The sequence below is a fragment of the Tachysurus fulvidraco genome, chromosome 6, assembly GCF_022655615.1.
Source record: "Tachysurus fulvidraco isolate hzauxx_2018 chromosome 6, HZAU_PFXX_2.0, whole genome shotgun sequence".
Lineage (NCBI taxonomy): Eukaryota > Metazoa > Chordata > Actinopteri > Siluriformes > Bagridae > Tachysurus > Tachysurus fulvidraco.
This window is the reverse complement of record NC_062523.1, coordinates 17,632,398-17,660,279: the sequence shown is the minus strand read 5'-3', so window position 1 is coordinate 17,660,279 and position 27,882 is coordinate 17,632,398. Positions and strand designations below refer to the sequence as shown.

Below are 27,882 nucleotides of genomic sequence, written 5' to 3'. Positions count from 1 at the left end.
CAAGAAGTATTGGAACCTTGGTGAAAGCCTTCCTGCCTTATCACTTATCAGCAATGCATGTTGATCTTTGAGTGCACAGATGCCTTTAGGTAAATTTTGAGCATACTTGTGTACAGTTTGTGTTTGTGTTGCAGGCAGACTAGCAGGTGATATGGTGAATGTAGGCCATGTGAGAGCAAGTTCTCTGGTGGCAGACTGTGACATCTCTTAATTGGCAGTATTAGAGCTTGTTGTCGACGACTTTGTTGTTTGTGAGAGCACATTCTCCTAAAGCTTTTGTTTTCATTCTTGCTAGGAAATTAAACTTCTTTGCCATTATATTTTTTCCCTGCTGTTTATTCTTTTGATCTGTGTGTACATTATCCACAGCTCTTTGAATTCTGATTTCGCTGTCATGTTGCTCTTTTCATCAGGCTGATGATTGCAGCTCTAATAACATTCAACTTTTAAGCCATGGCAGAATGTTAATTAGATTCTCTCTTTTTTAATTAATTTGTCCCTGCAGGTTTTCATATCCAGTCATTTTTAACACTGAAATGTGTACTTTAAGCCGAACAATGAACAATGCAACCATGAAATAAAATAACATAAAATCGCTTGCAAATAAAACAACGAAAACAAAGGAATAAAGCAGAAAAGGACATTTGATCTGTGTTTACATAAACAGCTTATGGATGCTTAATCTACTGAATCCATGCTGAAATGCTGCCTCAACGAAGCACCACCAAATCAGAACTGATGTTTCAATCTCCACAGAGAAATCCTCAGAGGAGGGAGAGGAGCTCGGCTGAGGCTGAGGCGCGCTTACTTTTGCTGGTTTCGGTTTGGGGTGTGTGAGGGGGAAGGGTGAAGGGGGTGGTGGATGTGTTTTGTGCTCAGTTATCCATGTGAGATAAGCACTTGTGTTGTAGGGTATTAGTGGTAATATGTGTTTCACTGCCTCCCTAAATGCTTGTGTTGTCCAGCGGTCCCCACTGTCCCATCTATCATGTTCAGTGTGGAGCCACGTGTTCTGTGCTTCAGGAGCCAGCAAGCAGCCAGGGATAATGAAAGGTCACGCTAAAGGCGCGGGCTTGAAATTGCTTTACTTCTGAATGAGACGCATTTTGGACCAACTGGAGCATTACCTTTCTTTAGCGTTCTCTCTGGTCTGCCGAAGTTTAAATGCCTTACAAATTTAAATGCCTTACATACGGACCAGAGAATTTTTTTTCAGTGCATCACTAAAATGGAAACACACTAAAAGCTCATTATATACTTAGACATTTGGCTCTTTTTTGTGTTTTGCAAAATGTATTCATTACAAGATTTGCATTGATTTTACACTTAGCCTTAAGCATTGTTTATATATATACACTACTAGGTCTGTAACAATTATATATATATATATATATATATATATATATATATATATATATATATATATATATATATACAGAGAGAGAGAGAGAGAGAGAGAGAGAGAGAGAGAGAGAGAGAGAGAATTGCTACAGATATTATATATTGGTTTGAAAACTGATTCATGTTTAAAAGGATGGCAGTTTATTATTCAAAGATGTGTGTTTTTGTTTTCATCTTTATTCTAAGGTCTTTTTAAATACAAGATACTGTTTCTCTGCATCTTGTACTAAAGGCTACTTTTGGACTAACAGGACTGAATCTGAATTGAAGGTTTTGTTTATAGACATATGAAAGAATAAGCATGATGTGTTTCTTCTCTCTAAAGGAAATTGATATTCATTGGCTGGGGAAAAAAATGGTATTTGTTAGACTTTAAAATGAAGTGATTCCTATCTTACTGAGGGGTAAATAATACAGGGAAATCTTGAATTAAAGATGTAAATCTTGACACTTTGGCAGGGGGGCCAGAAAGGGACAGTAGTCTCTAAGGCCTGAATTATTCTTAGCGTAGACCAATTAACACCATGTATCTTCTTTTATGTTAACTTCAATTAAGGGCCTTTACAGTTGGTAAGTTCTTTTCTTCTTTCTAGTTGGAGTGTCAGAAACACAGATCAAAGCTGAATGCTGCCGTCCGTGCACCATAGGTAACAGTGCTTTGCATAAGAATCTGCATATTGCTAAGAAGGTTTTCCTTCCATTTTGCATGAATTAAAAAGCAGGAGGGGTTGTGTTGTGCTGCTGAGGAAATACAACTGATTACACAGCTCAGAAATCTTTCCCACATATCATATAGGAACCTCTATATTTTCAACATGTAGCACTTGTATAACTGTTTTTAATTCACATTTGAAAGTTTGTTAAACAGTGCCAATTCCTGTAAGACCAATGCTTCAGCTTAGTTCTTCCTATATTATTTTCATGTAGATAATTAAAGATTTGTATGTTTGGGTATGTCTTAAAAGGCTTACAGTTAATAGCCTTATTGAAGCTTTGAGGGGTTTTATTCTTAGCTGTCCTGTTGCTGCACTGTTCTGAGCAACAACAAAAAACCCTCCCACACTGTTGCTCAGGTGTATCAGGATATGTCAGTGTTTATTAATGACAGCAAAAAATAGTGCCGAATGCAAATAACTATTACTAGCATGTGTGAGTGTAGCTATAATACATGTTTCTGTGAACTTCTCCTCAGTATGAAGAGCCAGCCTGCTGTGTGTGACAGGCTGCTATAACAACAGGGTCTGGTCCATCACACCGTAATCATGCTGAAGAATGACTTAGGAGAAGAGCATGAGGGGAGCGGGTCCGCACTGAAGACTTGGCCGATCAGGAAAATAGATGCTCCTAAGGGCAAAACAGCAATACACAAACAACCTGTTTTTCAGCACCCTTAATCACTGCTCTTTAATTGCATTAAGCAGCAGCATATCAATAAATCAATGAGCAAATGAACTGCATGAGTATGAGCAATGGGCGTTTAGTGTTGTAGCGTATTATTTTATTGACGTCCCACTAACTGCTGCCCTTGAGATATTGAATGCTGTTTAAGTGGCGTGCTGACATCATAATAAAAGCCTACTTGGTCAGTGAACTCCTGGATGCAAGACACACACACTCTCATTGATCTTGTACTCAGATTTTCATGCACATTAAACAGAAATCCTCTTGAAATTGTTATCATGCCGTTTTCATGACACGAGTTAATTAAATCAGAAAAAAATGTATGTTTTAACACAAAACGTGTCCAGTTAATTTAAATGAAATCAATGACTTTGTGATATCACAGTTTGTGAGTCTCTCATAGTGACATATATGATGTAAACCAATTCAATTATTTTAATATTTTAGAACTAAAAATATAATTAAGCCTTAACAGCATAGCAAAATCTTCTGATCTACACTGGAGAAAGGGTTCAGCATCGTGGTCGAGCGAGACAGTACTGCAATCTCCATGTTTTCATTTCAGCACCTGCAGACAGCTAGTAACCTCATCTTGTATAACGAGCAAGGAGACGCACATCCCCTTATTGTTTGAGATGGATTTGTGGTGACTACATTCACCTTAAATTATGCTGTAATTCTGTTACTGTAGCCAAAAATATTTCATAATAATGGTTGTTGGGATTATCCTTTCATAGACGATTTGGGGTTTTTTTTGTTGTTGTTGTTGTTAATTGATGCACTTTCACATTTGTGGAAGTATGTGACTCCTTTGAACAATGGGCATTTTAATTGTGTGTTTACAGAGCATTTAAAGCCAAGCCGGCTATTTTAAACTTCAAAACATTTTGTCAGGTGCAATTTCTTTGTTGCTTTGCTTTCATAACCTTGGTGTCTGGAAGCATTATTGACTCAAATCTTTTAGTCTGACTCCCATTGAAAAGGCCTGCATATAGTGCAGCCTTCATCGTTCTGAGCATGATGTGCTGCCATCTATCAGGCAAAGTGCGCAATTGCATTTTCTCACTGACTTGAAGCTATGCTGTGATTTTTGGTATTTTCTGCATTAGTGCTTACAGCAAGCTGCTTCAGTAAATAATATGCATATAAGAGGCCATTTGTCTTAGACACTAGCAGCAAAGGTTACCAGTCGCTGTTGGCTTGTTTTACATCTCCCAGTAATATTACAGCTTAGCCTCACACCAGTCACATTACACGGTGATATATTCTGTCTCAGCGTAAACAAGATTTTATTTGCTTCAGTGAAAAAAGCAGACAATTCCAAATATTTATTTGCACAGCCCTCTTCTTCAGTTTTCATTCAGATGAAATAAAAACTGCTTAATCTCTGCAGCCAGGTTATGGAAACGTCATGCTTGGAAATTGATTAATAATAACAAAAGATGGAGGATTTCAGGACTCACACGTGTGTGTAAGTTTCTCGATCACGAAGGTATGCAGTGCTTTATATATTTCCATACTGGGGTGTGTGTGTGTGTGCGTGTGTGCGTGTGTGTGTGTGTGTGTGCGTGCGTGCGTGTTTGTGTGGCGTCTTCAGTAGCAGGTCTGCTGTGGAGGCCGTTGGCAGCAGAGATAGTGGAGAGGAGGGGGATCAGTGCTGCACGTGTCTATGCTACACAGATAGTCCACAGTGCTCCCCAGCCTGCTAATGTAATTGCTTTTCATTGATTCTGTCTGACTAGGTGGCTCGTTTTCATCTGTTTTCCAGGAGCCTCTGCCAAGGCACGGGTCTCCCCTTGATGTGAAAAGTGTGTGTCCTTTTCAGCGCATATAAAGCAGAAGCTTCCTCACATGACAAGATGGCATGGGCACAGAGAAGATTTTGCTGGACGACTAAAAACCTCAAACAAAACTTTGCCTGAGATGTTTTGATAGAGTAGTAGGAGAAGCTCTTAGGCTTTGATGAAAAGATGGCTTGTGTATGTGTTCGGTAATTGCTATGTTTAGTTTGACCACATGGTTAGCCATTCTCCTTGCCATGTTTGTTATGTTTATACATGAAAACACTTTACAAGTTTGAAAGAACCAGCACACTGCCTCATTACTGCAAGCGGCAGGACTTTGTGTTTCCTAACCAAGGTAAAACACACAGGCTGGAAACACAGGTCATCTCTCTTAGACCATGTGATATGCATGCCAAACATACAGCTGGCAAACTCACACTTCATCTGGTTGAATATGTTGACAAGTGAAGACTTCCAGTGATTGCTGCTAAACCTTACAACAGTGTAGATTCTTCCACAGAACTTTAGCCATGTGTGGAATAGCTGAGCATTTAGTATGATGGCTACACTGTACACAAAACCAAGTTCAGGTGAATCTGCACATATTAGATGTGTGGAGACTCTCTTAGATTAGATCAGACTGTGTCACTGGATAATCTGTAGAACTGAAAACGATACAGTTATTTTGTTTAGAGCATCACAGCTGTGTTAAAAACACTCTAGTGTCTTGTGTGTCTGTCTGAATATATATATAAGAAAAAAGAACCATACTTTTTAATGTGCAGTTTTTATTTCCAGGTCCATTAAGGTTTTATGTTTAGAATAATAACATAATTGGCTCAAATGAAAAGATTTTTATCAGGATTTGGCCATACAGCTAATGTGTAAATATTGCTGATGGTAATTCGTCTCGTTCTTTCTTTGAACTACAATGCGGTTTGACAATTAGTGCTTTTAATGGCCACTTTAAATGTACTAATTTCCTGTTCTTTGCTAATGTCCAAATTCCAATGGTCAGTTTTTACATCAGATTTTTACTTCGGTTTAATGGCCACATGCCTGAATTAATGACAGCAATATGATGTCTGGAATAAAAAAAAAAGGAGACTGTTTATTTTAGTGCAACTAAAAAATTATGCTTGTTCATTTTCTAACAAGCAAATCAATCAAAGCTAAAGGATGACTGTTAACAGAGCATTATGAACTCTTAGCAGTTCACCTCTCAGGAGGATTAGTGAATCAAGTTCTCAATACATTACATCAGCATCCTTAAATCTCCCACTGCACTGTATTTGTATTTCACTCATCAAACTGGCATTTCGTAAGTGCTGTGTGAGTGTAAACCTAAGAACTAACGGTCCACTAGAAACTATGAATATGCTATTGTTTATTTATATTTACCGGAGTCTTAATATGTCATAAATTTCTTAAAATGAACTTTAAATGAACATTATATTATATATTATGTATTATATTATGTATTTTATCTGCAAACCAAATCCTTTTTAATAGGTGTGGCATTCTAAGACTGTGATTTATTAAAGACTTACATTCAATTTTGATTTAAAGACTTTGATAGTATGGTTTAGGAATTTTTATTCAATTTTAAATGTTGTTTAAAATTACTTGTTTATTATCTAATTTGCACTTAATATACAGTACTATCATGTGACTCTGTTGCAGAAATGTGCATATTAATATGTATATTTGATTTACAGTTTGAAAGGGGTCTCATTTTATGGAAGTGCTTTTAAGCTCTATCATCATCCTAATATCACTGAGCACAACAATGGCATTACACACAGAAGCATCATCCTCTGTCTGTGCAGACATTCCTACATATCCGAGATGGGACTTGTAGGACTGGTTCCTCTCCCAGTCAAGTCTAATGCTTTCTAATCTTCTTCTGCTTTTTTCTGAATTATTCAAACAGTTCTTGAAGCAACAGCGGCGTCTCGACAGCAAGCAAAGCTCCCCGTGCGAGAGCTTTAGATAATGTAATGTAAAATGAATGATGAAATTCAGTTAGCTAAAATGAAACAATGCTGCAATGTGTTTTCAAAGGTGAGGTCTGGGGTGATAACAAATAACCTCTTTTAGCCAAAGACAAAGAATAGAAACACTAAAAGGTCTTGTAATATATATATTCGTGTTCAGAGGGTGCACAAACATGCATATGGGAGCGGAGAGTGGATTTGTCCAGACAGATATTTTCCAATTTAAAGAACACTGAAAGCGAATTTTGTTCCCATGTACAAGCCATTTGAGACAAGATCGAAATCTCAAGTCAGTTAATAGATGAAACACATTTTTGGTTACTCATTTTTATAGGGAAACAATTAAAGGGGCAATTTAGTTGATGCATGAAATAATTTGTGCTGTGATGTAATGCCCATTGCTTTTAATCTTAAGAGCAAACAAGTTTATCTGCTCTTAAATGCGGCTAATAACACATCATTAAAAAAAGCCTGAATGTTCTTTAGTTAATATTGAAGACATGCTGCCTGACCTCAATAATTCAATGCGACTAAATAAAACAATAAAAGGAATATGCACATAATGATGTGCATATGTTTTCTGTCTTGTTGCAAGACAAAATCAATTGCCTCTGTGAGCTAAACAGGGAAATATTTTGTTACAGCAATACTTTGGCAACAGGACTCTACATCATTTCAAACAGCATCAGTCGCTAAAGGTATTAGTGACTGATGTAGGATTTGCATATTAGAATTGTTTTTGGGTTGTTTTGGGGTTGTTGGTTTTTTGTTTGTTTTTTTGCCACTCCATGGAGTATATAAGAATGGGACAAATCTTCTGAGTGAAAAACTCATAGCTCTTCCTTTACACTCTCTTACCTTTATCTAGTACAGAAATGGGCCCAGTTTAATTCTAAAATGAAAAAAAAAAAAGAAATTCTTAAATTTAGCTGCAGTTATGAAGAGAGCAAGAGTTATCCACTGTGTGTGTGTGTGTGTGTGTGTGTGTGTGTGTGTGTGTGTGTGTGTGTGTGTGTGTGTGTGTGTGTGTGTGTGTGTGTGTGTGTGTGTGTGTGTGTGTGTGTTTATAGAACCCTGGTAAAGTATGACCCCTGCAGGTCAATGCTTCCCCTGCTGTTTTGCTTATGAAGGCAATTAAATATTTCATTGTTCGGTACAATGAATATAAATGTGATCATACATGCTGTTTGAATCCATTGTGTTTGGTAATGCAATTTTCATGTTAGTTATATACTTTACGCTTAACATTGATATCGCACAAAATCCCCTAAGGCAATAGAATTGTATGCCCTCCCAGTTGTAATTTCAAATGGAGTACAAACATCTGAGAGCAATTGAAGTATTGTGAAACACTCTTGCTCACTTTAGCCCTGTGAAATGTGAATTTAAATGTTTTCTGAACAAAATTTTTATTCTGTCTCTGTACTTTTATTAACAATCAGAGGTGATGTGGGTGGTTTTTGCTTTTTTTTTTTTTACTTTTATGCTGGGCCTAGACTATAATGTTAAATGTCATATTATAATTTGTTTTAAATGCACCCTAATATTATTATTAGTGGTAGTAGTAGTATTGTTGTTGTTTTTGTTCATAGTAGCAGTATTTTAGCCTACATTTTCTGCCTTTATATTTTAGGCTACATGACATTTTTAGATTAAATGTGTCATCAAATACTTTTATTTTAGTTGCAGTGGAGTGATTTTGAATGACCCTGTTCACAAATTATTATATAACTTTTCAGTATGTTTTGGAACTTGCTAGTAAATAATAATAATAATAATAATAATAATAATAATAATAATAATAATAATAATAATAATAAGAAGAAGAAGAAGAAGAAGAAGAAGAAGAATTATTATTAGTATAATAATAATAATAATAATATTATTATTATTATTATTATTATTATTATTATTATTATTTACTAGCAAGTTCCAAAACTTCCATGAAGTATAATAACAATAACAACAACAACAACAACAACAACAACAATAATAATAATAATAATAATAATAATAACTGTACTGTATAATTATTATTATTGTTGTTGTTGTTGTTGTTATTATTATTTGCGGACAATTACTTGTATATTTACTCATGTCCTGGAGCACGTCTAATACAGTTTGCCACCCGTTCACGAAAAGTCTCGCGAGAATAGGCTTTCCCAGTTACCCAGGGAAACGAGAGTTTGATTCAAAGTAAACCCCGGTGAAGTGCGTTCTGCATCTATTGTATGAATTTTGCGGGTGAGTTAACCCTTATTTTGTATGCATTTACACAAGCGCGGGGGGCTTTTTTAAGGTTATGAGGATTATAATTTAGAAGCAGCGTTCAGAGTAGTAAATAAGATTGGTGCTAGATGTCAAACTTTCCCTCAAGGCAAAGCTACGGCTAATCAGCTAACTAGCACCATTATACCTTTGGTGGCATATTGAACTATTGTTATGTACTGTCTCACTTCGTACTTACTGTCTCACTTCGAACAGTGCAATGGTGCAATGGTTTGTGGCGCTAGAATGTAAATTAGATGGCACCTGTGGGGCTGCATGTTCTGTCTGCTAGTGTTATGTAGCTAGTTTCCTAACTAGCTTTGTATATATCAGCTTATCCTGTGAATGTCTGTGGACGTGCACAGGACACATGGGGGCAAACTCGTGTGTTTATAGTGACACAAGCATGTTACACGTGGAATAAAGCATTAAAATGTCCCTGAATCCACACTGGTGTTTCAGGAATTTCCACCCAGTGTTCTGAACAAAAATGGTTTTAAGATTATGCTTGTTTTTAATTCTTTAGGATGAAGACCGCTAGTTTTAAGTTGTGTGTGTGTGTGTGTGTGTGTGTGTGTGTGTGTGTGTGTGTGTGTGTGTGTGTGTGTGAGTGTATATGTATGTATATATATATACATGCATATATAAATAATGTATGTGTGCCCCATCCACTTGCTGGGTTTTGCTCCACAGATTAAGTTAATCACATAAAGAGCAGTGAAGCAGATAAAAACAATCTTCCATTCAGTTTTGTTTTCCAGCACACTCTAGTTGTCATTTATTAACAATCTGTACCACTTATGGCTTAGTGTCTGATTACTCATACTGATTGGGTGTGTGGTTCTATCTTTATATAACATCAGGCCTTCTCCATCATGAGAGTAGTGTAGTGTTCAGACAAGTCCCATGCCTCCTGGGGACGACCCTACGGTTCTACATCACCATCAGCACTGTATGATGATGTAGGTTGTGACTTCAACATCCTGGCATCTTGTTTATGATTCCATCATAGTTAAAGGTGGCAATGACAAATCCTCCACAGAGAAATTCTTGTAATGCCACTTGTTGCACTTTTTGCTGTTCTTTATGTGTAGCCATTTCAGTAAACCACTGTAAAATTTGTTTAGACTCAGCTTGGGCCTTGCATGGTGTATCGCAAAAGCTCTAGTGTAAATTAGGCAAGTGCTGCAACACACCAGTAGTCTGACTTCTTGTTTCAAAAGGAAACATGTTAACATGGAGTCTTTCATGTTGGCTTTAATGGTGTTGGAGTTATTGCTTTTGATTATTTATAAATTAATGAATACAAATCTGCATGTATGTCAATATTACGGAGCACAACAATGTTTTGGTTTGGGGTTTTTTGGCAGCACAATCATACTAATGTGAAGTACCAATTTCTCTTTCTGTTTCTAGATGTTTTGGGTGACTTTTGCAAGGAATAACTCAATGAAAAAATGCCTTCGCCTCAAGGATTGCAGCCGGTCCTGAAGATGAAGGTAGACGAGCTCTTCCTGAATTGGTTGAGTGAGCCAAGCATCCAGGAGATGCTAAAATGCTACCTCAGAAAGATCAAGAATGGAGATGAGCTTGAGATTGAAAAGGGCAACTGTAATTTTACTGAAAACAACAATATTGCCCCAAACTATAATGTGACAGAGAGGACTTCTGCATCTCTCAGTGCTCCCTGTAGCCCCCCCTCAGCCACACTGCCATCTGGGAGTGGCAGCAGTAACAGAGCAGGACCAAACAGCAGGGCATTGAGACGCTCCATCAGCGTTAAAAAGGTAAAGAAAATCATGTGCTACTCTCAGACTTTGTGTAATATTATTAGAAAAATGTATAGAAAGTGATTTAGTGCACCATTAAACGCTAAGAATAATTTGGTAGAATGCCACATAGTAGTCTTTTTTTTTTATATATATATATTAAGTAATGATAATCTTAAGTATTTGACGGGGAACTTTGTTTTCCTCTGTATTGCCACAAGAGGCTGCTGAAGAACTGGCTGCCTCTGGCTTCTAGCTTCAGGTCCTGCGGCAGGACAGGCTCGCCTGTGGAATCTTTGGTGTTGTGGAAAGAAATATTTTCCATATGTTATCTTGGACTAAGTCTAGCCCATTAGAGATGATGCTTGGCATGTTAAAATGACGAATTTACAGTGCAATATATTTAGTAGACTCTCTGACAGGTGTGTAGATTTTGTATAATTGCAGAGTCATGTGGCGAAAATTATAAAATGGAAAAGCCCTTATTTGTTCTGATAACCCTAGCAGGAAAAGAAAAAGACATTCCTGAATGTGAATGCCTGCGATGTGGGGTCAGTGAGTTGGACAGACAGCTGCAGCTATGAGTAGCACTGTAGCATGCAGTCATGTTAGAGGTCATGTAGAGAGTCTGCCTGCCCTTTACACACTGCTGTGGTGGTGGATTTTAAGAAAAAACTCAGTAATTTGAATAATAACATGATTCATTTTGTTCTTAAAATAATTGTGAAGACATGAATAGATTTAACAGTGTAAATTTGTATAAGGCTTTTCACACCCCAGAGCTTATCAACACTGTAGCTGAGGCTCTTTTGATGGTCGGTCATGGCCAGTCAAGATATGTTCCACTGAATGGCAAGACTCCTGATATGACAGGAACACAGCAGCCTCGGCACTCTTAATAATATGTGGTGTAATTTTAGGCAGTGTCAAGTCAGGCCTGTGTCACTTGCTATGCAGACACCTGAGAACAAAGGTTTGGGTGGATTACGTTTGGGCAGGGGCAGAAAGAGAAAATATCCAACCTTTTGCATCGTTCTCTATACCAAAACACTACAATTTATCTTCCAGATGGGAAAGTATTTTATGCCCCTAGACCTCCAGTGCCATTTTTTAAAAAAACTGGAGGAACAAAATCATGAAAATGAGAAGGATTGTGCTGTAACACTTTGAGTTGACAGTCATTGTGAACCTTGGAGAGACAATGGTCTTTTTTTAAAGAAAACATCTGCTTGCAATAAGACTTATGTCAATGCTATTTTTTCTCCGGTTCTTATTGCACTTATTCTTTTGGTGGACAATACAGATTTTGACAGCTTTGATGTCCAAGACCAGTTATTCTCTGCTACTTTAGTGATCCCAGGTGCTGTTCTGGCTATGCAACAACTGTTGTGTATTCCCCATTTTCTGCTGTGACATAGGCAGCATGTGCTCAAAGCTTGTCACGTTGTATTAAAGTTAGTCTGATCCCACATCGAGTAATGCTCTATTTCAGGAGGGCCAAAGGAATTCCAGAATACAAATGCATTCTTCAAAGGATTAGTTGGAATTTCAATTAACGTCATAGGGAGGCTGCTTGGAACAGCTGGTCCGACTTGACACAAGTTTCCGACAAAGATAGACTTGTTTCCCTTGTGCAAGAAGAAATTGCTCCAAAATTGGCTTGTGTTTAGCGTACAGTTCCCAACTCAGCACTGGCTCAACACAAGGAATTAAACACGGCAGGGCATGCTGTTATAGAAAATAATCAACGACAGAGTGTGTGATGAAGCCCACCATGAAGCAGAGATCCATTACGACTCCAAAGTGGTCCCAGTAATCCTAAGCATGAAAGTGTATGAGTCAAAACCGCCTGTCAGAGTAGTGCACTGTACTTTTTAATAAGACATTACTGACATTACTTTCTTCTACTCTGTGATCTTAATGTTACAACTTAATGTATAAAACCTGTACAGTCTTTGCAACAACAAAAAAACATGAATGAAAGGGAAAAAGGTTTCTCTCAATTATTCTCTCGTATCACACAAGAGTGCTGCTGTATTGAACATTAGTATGACTATCATTTTAGGCTGCAGTTAACAAATATGATTTCATATTGTGGAACTCACATTTTAGACACTACATGGCCAAATGCTTTGGTTATCAAAAACATTTCCCAAAGAAGGCACGGCTAGATAGACCGCTGAACATTACCATGCTTGTTCCTGTGGTTACAGTGAATGGTTTAGGTATTTCTGTATATTTCTGTCTCATCATTCAACACCAAAATGCGATTTTCCTGAACGGCATTTGTCAAATGTAAGCTGCCAGCTTCTACAGCACAGAGGCTCCACTGTGTACAGCCTTCATATAGACATGACTGGATTACACCAGTATGAATCATGAGGAAAATTATGTTAGGAGGCATTGGCTAATATAAAATTGGCTAATATCAAATTTTCCTCACATTATACTGCCATTTACAGTTTGACATTTTATTTAGAGCTTGAATGCCCTAAAAGATGATGGAGTGAAACTCAAAATTAAAATTGGGGTTAATTGATATGATGAACAATTCCTCAAACTTGGATAAAAATCCTGGCTGGACACATTCATTTGCATGACTTTCATTCATTCATTCATTCATTTTCTACCGCTTATCTGAACTTCTCGGGTCACGGGGAGCCTGTGCCTATCTCAGGCGTCATCGGGCATCAAGGCAGGATACACCCTGGAGTGCCAACCCATCGCAGGGCACACACACACCCTCATACACTACGGACAATTTTCCAGAGATGCCAATCAACCTACCATGCATGTCTTTGGACCAGGGGAGGAAACCGGAGTACCCGGAGGAAACCCCCGAGGCACGGGGAGAACATGCAAACTCCGCGCACACAAGGAGGAGGCGGGAATCGAACCCCATTCCTGGAGGTGTGAGGCAAACGTGCTAACCACTAAGCCACCGTGCCCCCCTCTTTGCATGACTTATTAAGAGTAAATAAATAATAAAATGTAACAAGTCATCAAACACAAATTAAGCATTGTAGATTATCTCTATGGACATTGCCGGAAGCAAGATTCATTGATTAACTAAATCTATCTGCTTGTCCTTCATTTTAACTATAACTCTATCATTATGCTCACCTTGTTTCTGTAGACTAACACGCAATACTGGTCAATGAACACCTTGGGCAACATTCTTTACAATACCAATACTAGGACATATCTGATGCTTGCTGTTCTGTCTTAAAATTAGTATTATACCACCAGATATACCAGGTGTAATTGTAATGAATGCTTTTATCATGCTAGGTGTGTTAGAAGGAAGCCAGCTGAAAATGTGAATATCACCAGGTACCACTTACCCTGTGCTCTTACCAGCAGTTATTTTCAATGAGAGCTTGTGATCCACAGGAACAGGAGAAGTGATGTGCAGTGGGTGGGGAGAGTGATAAAATAATGATCAGAGTTTAACTCCATATTGAAAGAAGAATAGAAGCAACGGGATTGAATTATTGAAGAGAGGTCTGCAAATGAGCTTTGTAAACAGGTCTCTGTAGATGTAGATACTCTGGAATGTTTTGGTGTCACAAGAACGTAACACAGGGTCCAGTATTGATGTGTTTAAACCAATAGTATTCAAGTTATTGACAAAATTAAAAGATAAACATATAACCTTGTGTTGCCTCAACACTATCAGAAATAACACTGAGGTAAACTCTTCCTTTGATTTGTGACATGAGATGACAATGTTGTCTGGAGCTGAAGTGAAATTAATCTTGTAGGTTATGGGTAAGACTGCCATACATATTGTGCACTGAAAAAAGACAACATGATTGATGAGGATTAAATAAAACAAACATCTCTGAACCTCCACCTAATTTTTACATATAGATCTGCTCACACAAGCTTTTTAAACCATTCACATTATAATGGATGCTTACTTTTGTTTTTTTTGCCTAAATGCTGCCTTTAAAATCCAAAGAAAGAAAGTGTTTAGTGAAACTGATTATCACATGGGTCACAATATTAGTAGAATACATTAAAAAAAAGTGGCTATAATGCCTATTTGTACCTATTAAGTATCATGAACTAATGTATATTTTGCATAAATGCGTATAAAACACTTACGAGGTATAAGAAAATGACAAATTAAATATTTTAAAGAACCGAGAGCATTACATGCATTAGAAAGTAATTAGAAGTAGAGCCACAGAATGATCACAGGATTATATATAAGCAAGGTATTTTGTAGTAAATTAAGTAAATGTAGATATATCACCGGCTATACGCCTCCATAAGTGTAGGATTACAGCCCTTGGGTGCATGTGCTATATGATGTTGGATTTAGAGTTTTACCAAATGGTGCTTAAGCTCTCCCCCATGAAGTATGTTAGAAATGTGCTAATAGTTCCTAGTTATCAAATAGGCAGACAGTTTCATTAAAATTCCAATTAAACATGTGAGCCAACCACTGAATGCCTTTAGCCGGTTAGTCGTTAAGGCACTGTAAAATTAAGTCAAATTGCATTGTTATCAGGCCACGACTATACACTTCTAGTCCTGGAGGGCCATAACACTAAGCAGCTCGGGTTTTTCCACTCTCAACACTTGGTTCAACTCATTAACTTCAGTAATGGAATAAGGTGTATTAAAACAGTGTTGAGCTGCAGGGCTGACTGAGACTTTAGTTGATGTATAAATTGTGTAACTGTTAGTGGAAGTTTTCTTAAACGCTTCGTTAAATCCCAAAGTATCAGTATTTATGGATTCAAACAGTCTGCGTTGGGCAAAAACTGGGACACAATCACAATTGTGTTATTGTAGGAATCTGTGGTGAGTAAAGTCCAAGTCAAGACCAAGTCAACACCTTGAAATCTTTGTCATGTTCCTCTTTTCAGTGTGCAGGAAGCATTATCCAGCTGAAATAGACCACTGCCATTATTAAATCCTGTTGCTATGAAGGGCTGTACTTGGTCTGCAACAAAGTGTGATTTTTTTTCAGCAATTTGTGCTACAATAGCTCTTCTGTGGGTTCAGAGAAGACAATATATTCTTTGCTCCTCATGCACATCAGTGAGCCTTGGGTGCCAGGACTCCATCACTGGTTCACCTGTTGTCCATCTTTTGACCACTTTTACTGGATACCATGAACATCACACAAGACCTTTGGAGATCCTCTTACCACGTACCAATTTGGCCTTGATCCTTTCGCTTGCATATTTGTCCTGCTTCCAACATATCAATTTACTATAACTGGCTGAAAAAGTACTTTGGGTCACTTTTCTTCTGTTATTTGTAGAGATTATTATGAAATCCTGAACTATTAAAGCCCAAGGGCACTATTTGTCTTCTTTTATAAGCTTCAGTTTAGCACTTGAATAGATTGGCGTTCATCTTCATGATTTACATGATGTAACCCAAGTCTCAAATGACATCAGGCATTTCATTTATTGTGGTTTTTGCTCCAAATTTTGCTTCCTATTCTTTTTTTTTCTCGTTTGGAATAAGGAAATGATTCACATCCCTTTTCTGAAATGTGACTTCTCAGTATTCAAAAGAAAATTTAGCAACCACTTTCACCAAAATAATTACTCAGTCTGTACCTATTGCAGCAGTAGTGCTTTCTATTGTGTACCTCGCTCTGAGTGCTTAGAGACTTAACTCTGTGAGAAAAGAAGCCCAAAACGCAGCTAGTGTCGGATTCTTCTTTTAATCTGAGCATTTGTGATATTGGGCATAAATATTCCTAGTCCTTCCTTAGCCTTTTGTCCTTGAACATTTGTTATTTGTAGTGTTATTGAGGGGATGATATGCTCTCTCGTCCCCAAGGTTTTTTTTTTTTTTTTTTTTTTTTTTGCTTATTTATTTGTTCATTTATTTATTATTGTTGTTAATTAATAATATTAATAATAAACTTTTTAACATTAGTAATCTCATGCTTGTCAACTGTAGCTGCTGAGTGGGTCTGAAAGATGTAGATATTCAGGTTTAAGTATAAAATTGGAACTGTGGCAACTGTTGCTGAATGTTAGCTCCTTCTTTTCTGCTTCGCTGATGAGTTTCTTTGCAGTTGTCGCTCTGATTGGACACAAGTCTTTGTTTGGAAAATGGCACTATTGGCATGGACAGCTGCCCCCTCTATACAAGCAGTTCCTTGACTTGTTCTGTTAGTGCCAGCTTACTTAAACAGAGTAGAGTTGTTTTTACATACCATGCAGCGCTATCAGAAGCAAAGTGTTCTGTTGTTACACTTCATAACAAGCAACATGCAGGAAAGCTTCACTGGCTAGTTTATTTTGTCTTCATCCTGACGTAGCTGACAGATGGTTTTGGATAACAAAATCAGATAACAAATCCCATGTTGTGTTTATCAAATGTGTGCAGTGCCCTTCCATCAGAGGCAACAGGAACTGGGATCCTGCTGAATCGAGTGGAAGAATGTGCACTCTGCAATCTGGCATCTAAAAATACTTACCATTTAAGCCGGCCAGGGCTTTATTTTAGTCCCAGTTTAGCAAGAGCCACATCATCAAGCCTTGTGTTCACAGTAAGACAATTTTAAGGCTGCTGTCTTCTTTCTGAATCCCATACCTGTTATTATTAGATGTTTTGAACACTGTAATGAACAGCTATTTTTGGTGGCTGCTTATAGAGCATTGACATTAATGCTGTTTTATGAAGAAACTACTTCAGAAACTGCTTCTTTAGTCATATCCTCTATAAAAAGGTATGAAATTATTGGAAGCTGTAGCCTTGGGAAGGCAAATAAAAAAGGCTTATAGGAGTATATGCATGTTTTGTTTTTGTTTATCTTAATGTGAGAGACATAAATCATTTGTCCATGTTTAAAAATGACATTTGATTGTGCGTGAGGCCAGTACATAGCTGTACATTGTTATTGTGAATGATGTTTTGTGTAATGGAAGCAGCAATGTAGCAAGAAAGCCAGTAGCTGTGAATTATCATGTTGCAGTCTGCCAAATGTGTGTCCTCTTATCACAGTACTCTGACACAAGTTTGTCATCTTGCATAACCTTCTATGATAGCTGTGGAATTTACACTGGAAAGGGCAGAACCACCCCTTGCCTGCTATCTCCTCGCCGTCTCTCTCCCTCCCTCTTTCCCTCTCTCCCCCTGTGACTTGTGCATGGACACAAACCCCATCACCGTATCGTCTGAGCAGTGGCCCTGCAGGAACCTCAGAGTGTTGTGCTAGATGTATGGGACAGTAGTCAGTGTGGGAAGCAGGGCTGAGAGAAGCAGCTGGTGCTTGTCATTAAGTGACAGTGTGCTCTGTTGAAGGAGGACAGAGAGGTGTCCTTTGGCGAGACAGTCAGTGAGGAAGACCATCGACGGACGTGCTGTATTGTCTGGTGGAAGCATGAGGATGAAGGAGCTGTCCCTGCGCCAGGACCCTGACCTGCGGAAAGAGCTTGCACTACTGGCCCGTGGCTGTGACTTTGTCTTGCCTTCACGCTTCAAAAAGAGGCTGAGAGCTTTCCAGCAAGGACAGGCAGGTCCTCATAACTATTGTACAAAAGGCTGAGCCCTATTTCTATGTTACTTTTCATGATAGTATTATGTTTTTGTGAAAATAGCCTGTCTTTTAAGTTCTTAAGCTTGATGGATGCAAGAACATCATTGTGATTCTGTTGCATGTCGCTGAATGAGATTAATTTAGTTGAAGTTACCGATGCTAACATTAAGCAGGAGATTCTGCTCTGTTTGGTGTAGGACATAACCATTTCCTTTTATAGACATGGCTGACACTGGTGTAGCAGGGGAAGATTAAAAGCATTCATCTCTCCTGCTGTTACACTGAACCCTTTCCTGGCACATCAGAGCAAATTCTTCCCAATGGTGGAATGTCATCTAAAGGGCTCCTGAAGTCTGTGTGCAGTATTGTTGTTGATTGAAGTGTGTTTACTGGCGATGGAGTAGAGGTTACTAAAAGCCAAGATAAACGCACAAGTATAATGTGGTCTTACCATGAAGGAGGAAGTCAACAGGAGTAAACACCATGGGCACAACCTATTACATGACCCACAAACAGTGCACTCTGAGTCATAAATAGGTACAGAGGGTGTGGGATTAATATTGTGTTTGAATAGATACACTGTGTCTGGCTGGTAGGTGGTTGTTATTATTAGGTTGAAATTTGTGGAATGTTTGTAGTGTTTGGCTTCTCGCTGGTCTATTTTAGACTTATAGTAACATTTGTTATCCATTACTTATTAACTAGCAAACATATCAGCAAACAGTATTTTTCTTTTTCTTAAGTTTATTAACAGTACGGTTCCTTGGGTTTATCGATCTCAAGTCAGGTTGATTTTTCGAAGGGATCCCTCACAAAGACTACTTGTTGCCTGCTTATACCAAGCTATTAAAAAGGTAGTGGAAACTCTAGATGTTATCTTGTGCCTTTTCACTGCAGGCCTGTAAAGATGTACTGGGCTATGTTTGGCTTGTGGTCAGCATGGTCACTTGTTTGCGGACTTTGAGCTTTCAGCAAGTCTGTTGGTCCCATTCCACCACTTCAATGCGAATACACTTCTTCAGTGTGATAATACTGCTGTGATGACCGGCATTATAGATTAGGATAAATGTGTACCCAGAAATGTATTGTATTCTGCTTCTCCTAGGCAGGATTTCCCATTTAGCATCGATTAAAGAAATGAATTTGTGCAATGTGCATAAGAACTTTTTATTTGGTTTCAAATATGAAATTTGGACTGCTGAGATTTTAGTCTCACAACTTGTAAAGTTTAGTCACTTTGCATCACTCTGAGTATTTACATTAGTGTCACAGCAAGTAGATCTAATACTGGCATTGCTGCTTCTCTGCTTAGAAGGTATTACTGGAGGAATAGTTCAGTCACGTTTCCTGGGTAATTACCGCTGTTTTGTAGGCTGGTATAGTTTTAATGCCGTTTTCCAATAATTTGTTGGAGCAAACAGGGATTATGATTATTAACATTAGCAGACTGATTTTTCTAGCTAATCGCTTTTAATGTTACCCTCAAGGCATATACCATCTAGCAGAAAACACTAGCAGATCCTGCTAGAAGCATGACTTGTAAAAGTATCCTGATTTCGAATCCGTTGTATTATGGTATCGTCACTCGGCCTGTCTTAATTTAAAGGCAGGAAAGTTCATTAGGCTGTAATGTGTCAAGGAGCGTGGCTGTTGCTCCAGTGGGACTGGGTGTGAACTCAGCAGGCCTCATGGCTCACTGTTTATTTCTGTCTGTTTTGGCAGGCTCAGCTTAAGAAAGAGGAGGCCGTTTCACCAGCATTAAGCGAAAGCATTCCGAAGTTCTATTTCCCTCGAGGGCGGCCCAAAGCCAATATCAACATTGACAATCTCATTTCCAAGATAGAGAAAATATTTTCTCAGTTTCCCAGTGAAAGAGTAACTATTGAGGATATGGGGAAGGTTGCCAAGGTAAGTGTGATTTGTAATTTGCAGCCTTCAGCCACACAGCAATATATTTGTTTGCTTAATTAACAGAAGTCCACAAATATATGCAGGTCGTGAATATTTTTCTGTTTTGAAATTAATATTTTCTACTATATTCCTGACGAAACCTGGTGGAGGATTCCGTTAACATCGCTTTGCTTAAAATGGCCAACAATTTATGGGAAAGCTTCGTTCGTTTAACTAAAATAATTTAGAAACAATTATCCCTCATTTGCCTTGTTTGTTTAGATCAAAGCTTACATTTAATGTCCCAGTGAGGAATCACTGCTGTTGGCAGGCTCATTTTGGCAGGACATGAAAATAAGCTTTCAGTGGAGCGTTTTAAAGAAAGCCGTTAACTTAACATTACACATTAAGCATAGTAAAATGGTATTTTCCATTTTTAATATTTTAACACCGATATTCATGCAAGTCTGTGCTCTGTGTATAATTCCTGTTTCGTTAGGCCTGCGAATGCCCACTCTATTGGAAGGCTCCATTGTTCTTCGCTTCTGGGGGAGACAGGAGGGGATATGTGTCCGTTCACAAATTCGTGGCAATGTGGAGAAAGTAAGACAATGAAGTGCCTTTTTTTTTTTTTTGTACTTGGACCTTCACTGTAATGTGAGCAGCCGTTGTTTTTAACAATAACTTACATTTTCATGTAATCTAAACCATATACTTGTGCAGAATTTTAAATGTGCCACATTTAGGATTCCCCAAATAGCTCAGCACTGCTGGAAGAATGAATACAAATCAGTCTTCCTGCCTTGCTGTAGGTCAGAAATGAGGAGGAATACTGAAGTCTTGTTTTCAGAACACAAAAGTCTGGGGTTGTGCTTTTGACATGAAAATTCATGTTCTTTGAGAGGCAAAAGTGTCTGAAAGCATCTGTTTCCTGTTCAGAGTGCTACAGAACTGTCATGATGATGCATCCAAGTTTCTTCATCTCCTGGCCAAGCCTGGCTGTCCTTATTTGGAGCAAGAGGACTTCATCCCATTCCTGCAGGTACGGCATACTCGCTTAGAGAGAGTTTCCAGCACATCTGCTGTGTAGCTTGCTTGCTGAAAAAAAAATCTATAGTGTATATAGTAACAATGAGAGTAGTTTACTCGTGTACCACGGGTCATTAATAACTTTTGACATGAAGCCAAATAATACATCTAGTAAATGTTGTTTTGTGTAGATCCAATATTAAGGCTGTGCATCAGGTGATTATTGCAGCCAGAATTGCATTCACATTGAAATGCAGAAGGTCTCTGCATCCTCTCTCTCGAGGGCAGAGTGGTAACAAGCATTATTTGCCATGCTGGCTATTTCTCCAGCCGTTATACTGTTAGGCCGTGATGGACGCCTTGCTGATATTCAGGATGGCAGGAGCAGGCACTGGGGGTCAGCAGCCCTTCTCCTGCAGAGGAAATACACTTTGGCATTCACGCTTTAATTTGTGTTGTGTGGCTTCAGCAATTGCTTTGACTGTTTTGATGAATGAAAAAAGTATTGTGGTGGAGTACATTTGAATGTATGTGCTCGCACCCGAAAAGAGGTGATTTATGTGTTTTTCTATTATTTAATTTCATATGGGGAAGGAGTGCAGAACCCCCTCAGAATAAGTCACAGCCAGCTGAAGCTGGTTTTGCCCTTGTAGAAAACTGCACTAGATCAAACCCTTTAAAATGTCTGCACATTGTTGGTCACCATCATGTTCTTTGCAAATTGGTCTATATAGAATGTGTGTGTTTTTTTTTTTTCCTCTCTCTCCATCACTAATCTAAATCAGAGATTGTTAGCGGTGCACAAATTGTTTCAACACAATTTTCTCCTCTCATATGACTGTCATTTGTACTGCTGTCTTTGATGTGATATTGGTATCTGAGAAACATTGTGAAACTTCTTTTGTTTAAGGATGTGGTGGATTCACATGCAAGCCTTGCTTTTCTGAAGGAGGCCTCAGACTTTCACTCACGCTACATTACCACAGTAAGGGCAACACCTAGTAACTGTTTGAAAGAAGTTGTGTTTCATTTTTAATGCTTTACTTGTAGTTTTGGATTGTAGAATCATTTTCTTTGAATTTTTTCAGTGAGCAAATTATCTTGCCAACAGGTAATACAGAGGATATTTTATAACGTCAACCGATCATGGACGGGAAAAATAACATGTTCAGAGCTGCGGAGAAGCAGTTTTCTTCAGGTTGGTATGCTTTAGTTTGCGTTGTGTTCCGAGTACGTTATTAACTGGTATATAAAACCTTTTCACACTGTATAAAAAATAAGTCACACTGACTTTTCACAGAATGTGGCATTACTAGAAGATGAGGATGATGTTAACCAGCTGACTGAGTACTTTTCCTATGAGCATTTCTATGTCATCTACTGTAAATTCTGGGAGCTGGACACTGACCATGATCTGTACATAGACCAGAGGGACATGGCACGGCACAACGATCAAGGTAGCAGAAAAGAAAGAGGGGAAAAAAAAAGTTGTTTCAGATGTGTCATGTTGCTTTATGAAGTCAAATGTCTTTTCCATTCCTCACCATATCACACTGGTCTGCATTTAGTAAAGAGGAACGAGATCAATAGGACATTAATTCTCTTGCACTGTGAATTACCTGCAGCATGATGTCATGTCTGCCTCTTAAATCCATCTGCCTCTTTTAAACCATGTGTCCTTTTTGTGTTTAAATAGTTGGAGTAATATATCTAAATGACACTATATTGAAAGTTTAACTGTTTCATATGTGTGTTTAATGTGGGATTTTTATGATTATTACTCTCTCGTTGTTTCTACCCAGCCATCTCCCACAGAATGATTGAAAGAATTTTCTCAGGAACTGTAACAAGGTACAGCTATTAGCCTTTGATCATTACAAGTTCATTAACATCATAACACTGTAATGTACATAATGAAATATTTTCCTTATCAATACAAAGTAAAATTGAATCCATAAGGCCCTAGTAGTGTCTTGAATGGTTTTGTGTTTTTATCTTGAACAGAGACAGGAAGGTTCATAAAGAAGGCCGGTTGAGCTATGCTGACTTTGTGTGGTTTCTTATCTCAGAGGAAGACAAGAAGTCTGAAACCAGGTACCAGCAAATTATCTGCTTTTTATCTTTATGCTCCTAATCTTGAATGGACTGCTGACTTTTTTGCTGTCTTATTAAATAAATATCTACTATATTGCATCTAGCTAAACAAGAAAGCTAGTAAATGGATTGGTTCATTTTTGCCTGGTAATTATTATTTTGGACTGATATAAGATCTTGTTGTGACTCGTTGCTCTGTAGCATCGAGTACTGGTTCCGGTGTATGGACGTGGATGGCGATGGCGTTCTGTCCATGTACGAGCTCCAGTACTTCTATCAGGAGCAGTGTCAGAAGCTGGAGGCCATGGCCATTGAACCACTGCCTTTTGAGGACTGTCTCTGCCAAATGCTGGATCTAGTCCGGCCTGAATCACCAGGTAGGCTTCGTTTGTTTGAATATACAGAGCAAGCTTGTGTTTTATTAACTTGGGTGTTCCTTTTGATTTTGAACTCTTGACAAATAAATCAGCTCTATTTTCAAGAACAGTTAAAAATAATTTCCAGACTTAAACCGATTCTGAACTTCAATGATTTGGAGAAGGTTATTCATGCCTTTATTACCAGATTATCATCTGTACTACTGTAATTCCTTATATATCGTTCTTCCCCAGTCCTCAATAGCTCGTCTGCAGATGATCCAGATTTTGGCCTCTCTTCACTTGGTCTCAGTTCATTTTAGAATACAGTTCAAGATTCTTTTAATCTAGTTTGAAATCAAAAGGTGATAGAGAGTTTGCAGTAGCTGCACCTCAGCTATGGAATCAGCTCCCTCCAGGCATCAAAAATGCTTTATCTGTTTCAGTTTTTAAATCTAGGCTAAAAACATATTTTTATTCATTGGCTTTCTCTTCCTCTTAACCTGGCGTTACTGTTTAATGACTAATTACCTCCTTTTACATCTTTGTTCTTTTGTACTTATTGTTGGATAAGGTCATTTTATTGTGTTGTAGTTTTACTTGTGTTTTGTGCGGCACTTGGTCATTGTAAGCTGAATTTAAATTTGCTCTATAAATAAACTTGCTTGCTTTCTGCAAGTATTTGTGATTTCTGAAGTATGGATTATTAGATATCTGTGTAGCCTTAAATTATTGATTGTTGACTACGCCGTGTAGAAAAACGAGTTCATGTTTATTTGTTTGTATTCTCTTTAGGGAAAATCACCCTCCGGGACTTGAAGAGATGTAAGCTAGCTCATATATTCTTTGACACTTTCTTCAATATTGAGAAATATCTGGATCATGAGCAGAGGGATCCATTCATGGTGGCAAAGGTAATGACCAGTGTTCACAAATTGTTTATGTTTGGACGAAGCATTATAATTTTTTGTGCCTTAACTATTATAAACGATCCTTCCAGGATGTTGAGAGTTTGGGACAGGAGATTTCTGACTGGGAGCGATATGCTGCAGAGGAGTACGATATTTTGGTGGCTGAGGAAGCCGCCAACGAGCAGTACAATGATGGGTAAAGCATCAGGATTTCATCACCTATTTCATATTGTTACCTTGTCACATCTCAGCTCATGCATCATTAATATCAGTGCTGCCTCTCACCTCAGAACATGTCCATATCCAGCCTGGGTAAGCTTTCGGTGTAGCCAAACCTAGAACTACTAGGGTTTCATTTACACTGAGTGACTTTTAATTTACAAATTTGTATTACTTAAACACTAAGAGATGCAAAAACAGGTATATGCAGGACAATTGTATTTATTTAGAGGATTGTTCATGCCAATAAATGAGCAGTATTAATAGTAGAGCCATACATTCTACATTAATCTGGAATACATTCCTTGAATAAAATAAGGTCCGACTTTTTAATTTAACTTAAAATCATAACTTTTTTCTATCAGTAAACTAATGAGAACCTTTTAATTACTGTTCTGCTTTAAATTAAACTGGGCACAAATAGTTTGAGGATCTAGGACTATTTTGATGTGCTGTGTGTTATGTGCTGGTTTTAGGAGCACCACTGATTTCTGAAGGCAGCTTGTGTTGAGGTCTATAGGTAAGAGTTTAAGTGCAGGGGCTTGGTCTTTGTTCACTTGATGCCACTTATTGAAGTCCCAGGGAACCCAAGTCCTCAATCATTTTATTAAAAATATAATCATGATGAATTTGAATATTCACTTTCACTTTGGCAGAACGTCTCCCTTTTTGATAGAAAGTGGGCAGTGCTAATGTGGGCTAAAGCTTCAATTAATGTTAGTCTCGCCAACCATATGGCAAGGCTGATGTATATTTGCACTTAAAGTCTGAGCAACTATAAAGCAACAGCTAAAACTTGCCCATTAAAGTTAAAGCAGCTGTAATCAAACCCTACTGCTGGTAGATCTTAACGTTCCCTGCTGTGTTTGCTTGAGTAAATCAAGGATTCTAACCAGGATGTGTCCAGGCTGATGTCACTTGCCCTGCCCACATTTCTTTCTTTCTATTTTTTTCAATACCACAGGTTTGTATGTATACACTTGTTTTGTACCATACACTACATCTTCCCTGGGACTTTTCATCTGTCCACTCTCTTCACCCTGGTGCTCCACATGTTCCCAATACTCCAGTGATCCATTTTCCACATAGTGTTCTGAATAGTTCCAGGTTGACTTTGTTAAACGTAGCCATGTTTTTATCAGTTTCTTCACTCTGCAACAGATTTAAGTGAGTCTGTTCAGTGTAAAGATTGTGAAATGTATTTTATGTGTTGGTTTTATAGAGTGTAGTAAAAAGCTGCACTTGTCAGTCAGCAATATTCATGTTCAGGATTAATAAGAGGGTAATCAGTTGCTGTTCCCTTTTCTCCAGCTATGACAATCCCCTGGTTCCAATTGACTGCATCTCCGCTGAGTTTGACCTGTGCGGTGAGAAGAGGCACCTGTTTGAGTTTGCTAACCCTCACTGTAACCTGGACCTGGATGAGTACAAATACGCAGACAGTTTTGAATGACGGCCACCTGCAGTGATAGAAACATCAAAACTCTCCACCGATACACAAACCCCCAGCAGAGCACAGCAAGATAGGCCACATGCAACACATAAAACACATCAATGCAGCCACATGCATGAGCTTACAAGTTCATGTTTGTGTTCTGATTGGCCAAAGAGTGTGTCCCAGGTTCTAGTTAAGATACAGTACACCAATAGCCTGGTGAAACACATGAAGAGGAAGGCTTGTGCTCGCCCGGGACCCAGCAGTGTAGAACCAGCTGTACAGAGCCTTACAGCTCCTACAGAACTCTGCGCCTGATCAGCACATGATGAGTGTTAGGACTGTTAGGCTCGTCTGTCTGCACACCTAACAAACGGCAGGTTATTTTAAGAACAATTGGAATGAGCTCCAAGTGTAGAATATTTAACACACAAATTGGCAAATGGCAAACATTCCACATATTAACCAAAGTGACTTGAGCTTGATTACATTAATGTATTTCTAGTAACGCTGTGTAGGTGTGTGAAATGCCTCGCACTCAGAGCTCCTTGAGGGGGAAAAACTGTTTTACAAAGACTGTGCCTGCTGTCTGACTACTTCACAGATGTGAACACTTGTTTTAAATTATAGATTTATTTATAAATATTTGTACATATTTATTTGGTGGTTGCTGTGTTTTGTTCGAAATAATGAGATTTATCTGAATTTTAAATAAATCTTCTTTTTCTATAAGAATATGTACTGTATAATGGTAAATTAAGCCCTTTTTTAAAGAGTTTAATAAAGTATTAAAACTTCAGACATTCTGTATTTGATGAGTGTCAAGCATCTGTGCGTGCGCCTGTGTGTGTGTCTGTGTGCCTGTCTTGTGTGTACGCAGCAGAATATTATTCCTGCAGGAGGTCAAACAGCTGCCTACTGTATTATGTTTGGTTTAAGACTAGTGAAGTTCAACAATTTACTCATGAAGTCATATTTTATATACATGTTCAACAAAAATGTAAGCCTCTATCCATATACAAATCATATAGTACTATTACTATTACTATACAAATCATCTTAGTACTATTTACCAAACATGTAGCTAGTTTTAAAAATGAGGACATGTCTATTTATTTATTAATTTCTATTTATATCTAGCCCATCCTGTACACATAGTCATAACTCATTTAAAAATGTTAATGTATTGGAAAGATGTTCCGTCTTCAGTTACATATTGGTACAATTTGCAAAGGCACCTGATCAGTCTTGACATGTATCCGATTACCTGAAGCTGAGTGAGAAGAATGCAGGCATGGTACAGTGTTTTCTTTACAATTAGTGGCACAAATGATTAATATTCAGCTGAGAATAGGATGCCATCAGGGGCTTAAACGTGTATTGCATATACTCAGTGAGCACTTTATTAGGAACACCTATACGATTACACCTATGCAATTCCACTATTGTTGCTGACCATGTGCATCACTCTATAGCCATGATCATTATCTTGTAATGGCTGCTTCCAGCATGATGATGCAGCAAGTCACAAAGCAAGTCATCTCAAACTGGTTTTATGAATGTGACAATCACCAGATCTGAAAGCTGTAGAACACCTTAGCGATGTGGCAGAACAAGAGATTCAGTTATGTCAACATGGACCATAATCTCCAACATCTTATGGAATCCATGCTGTGAATAATTGAGCCTGTTTTGAGAGCAAAGGGAGTTCCTAGCACTTCAGTGTTGCTAATAAAGTATGTGTGTCACCTGTTCGGTTGTGTGGATTCAGATTTAACTTAGATTCTGATATTGCATATTTGGTGAGAT

The 27,882-nt window shown here is 38.1% G+C and overlaps 1 protein-coding gene across 3 annotated transcripts; it reads left to right on the top strand.

Annotated features, from left to right (window-relative positions):
• Positions 1 to 8,708: 8,708 nt before the first annotated feature.
• ppp2r3b (protein phosphatase 2, regulatory subunit B'', beta) lies at positions 8,709 to 26,872 on the top strand. 3 transcript variants are annotated; one of them, XM_027164849.2, is made up of 15 exons: positions 8,709 to 8,827; positions 10,268 to 10,638; positions 19,862 to 20,047; positions 20,529 to 20,632; positions 20,969 to 21,071; positions 21,969 to 22,043; positions 22,170 to 22,256; positions 22,359 to 22,515; positions 22,861 to 22,909; positions 23,063 to 23,152; positions 23,354 to 23,529; positions 24,304 to 24,422; positions 24,509 to 24,615; positions 25,115 to 25,158; positions 25,950 to 26,362. In XM_027164849.2, exons 2-14 carry the CDS (start codon positions 10,309 to 10,311, stop codon positions 25,131 to 25,133), a joined length of 1,602 nt encoding a protein of 533 aa, XP_027020650.2. In that variant the 5' UTR covers positions 8,709 to 8,827; positions 10,268 to 10,308; the 3' UTR covers positions 25,134 to 25,158; positions 25,950 to 26,362. The 3 variants fall into 3 exon arrangements, with proteins under 3 accessions (XP_027020650.2, XP_027020649.2, XP_027020651.1); XM_027164848.2 differs by lacking the exon at positions 25,115 to 25,158 and having other exon boundaries at positions 25,950 to 26,872; XM_027164850.2 differs by lacking the exons at positions 8,709 to 8,827; positions 10,268 to 10,638; positions 25,115 to 25,158 and adding an exon at positions 17,717 to 18,115 and having other exon boundaries at positions 25,950 to 26,872.
• The last annotated feature ends 1,010 nt before the right edge of the window (positions 26,873 to 27,882 follow it).

What these genes read in the sequence shown, in the direction of transcription:
- ppp2r3b (XM_027164848.2), top strand. Translation starts at nt 10,309, where the DNA reads ATGCCTTCGCCTCAAGGATTGCAGCCGGTCCTGAAGATGAAGGTAGAC. An exon ending in GCTCCATCAGCGTTAAAAAG is followed by an intron (nt 10,639 to 19,861) that starts GTAAAGAAAATC and finishes CTGTTTTGGCAG; the next exon opens with GCTCAGCTTAAGAAAGAGGA. An exon ending in AGTCCGGCCTGAATCACCAG is followed by an intron (nt 23,530 to 24,303) that starts GTAGGCTTCGTT and finishes TATTCTCTTTAG; the next exon opens with GGAAAATCACCCTCCGGGAC.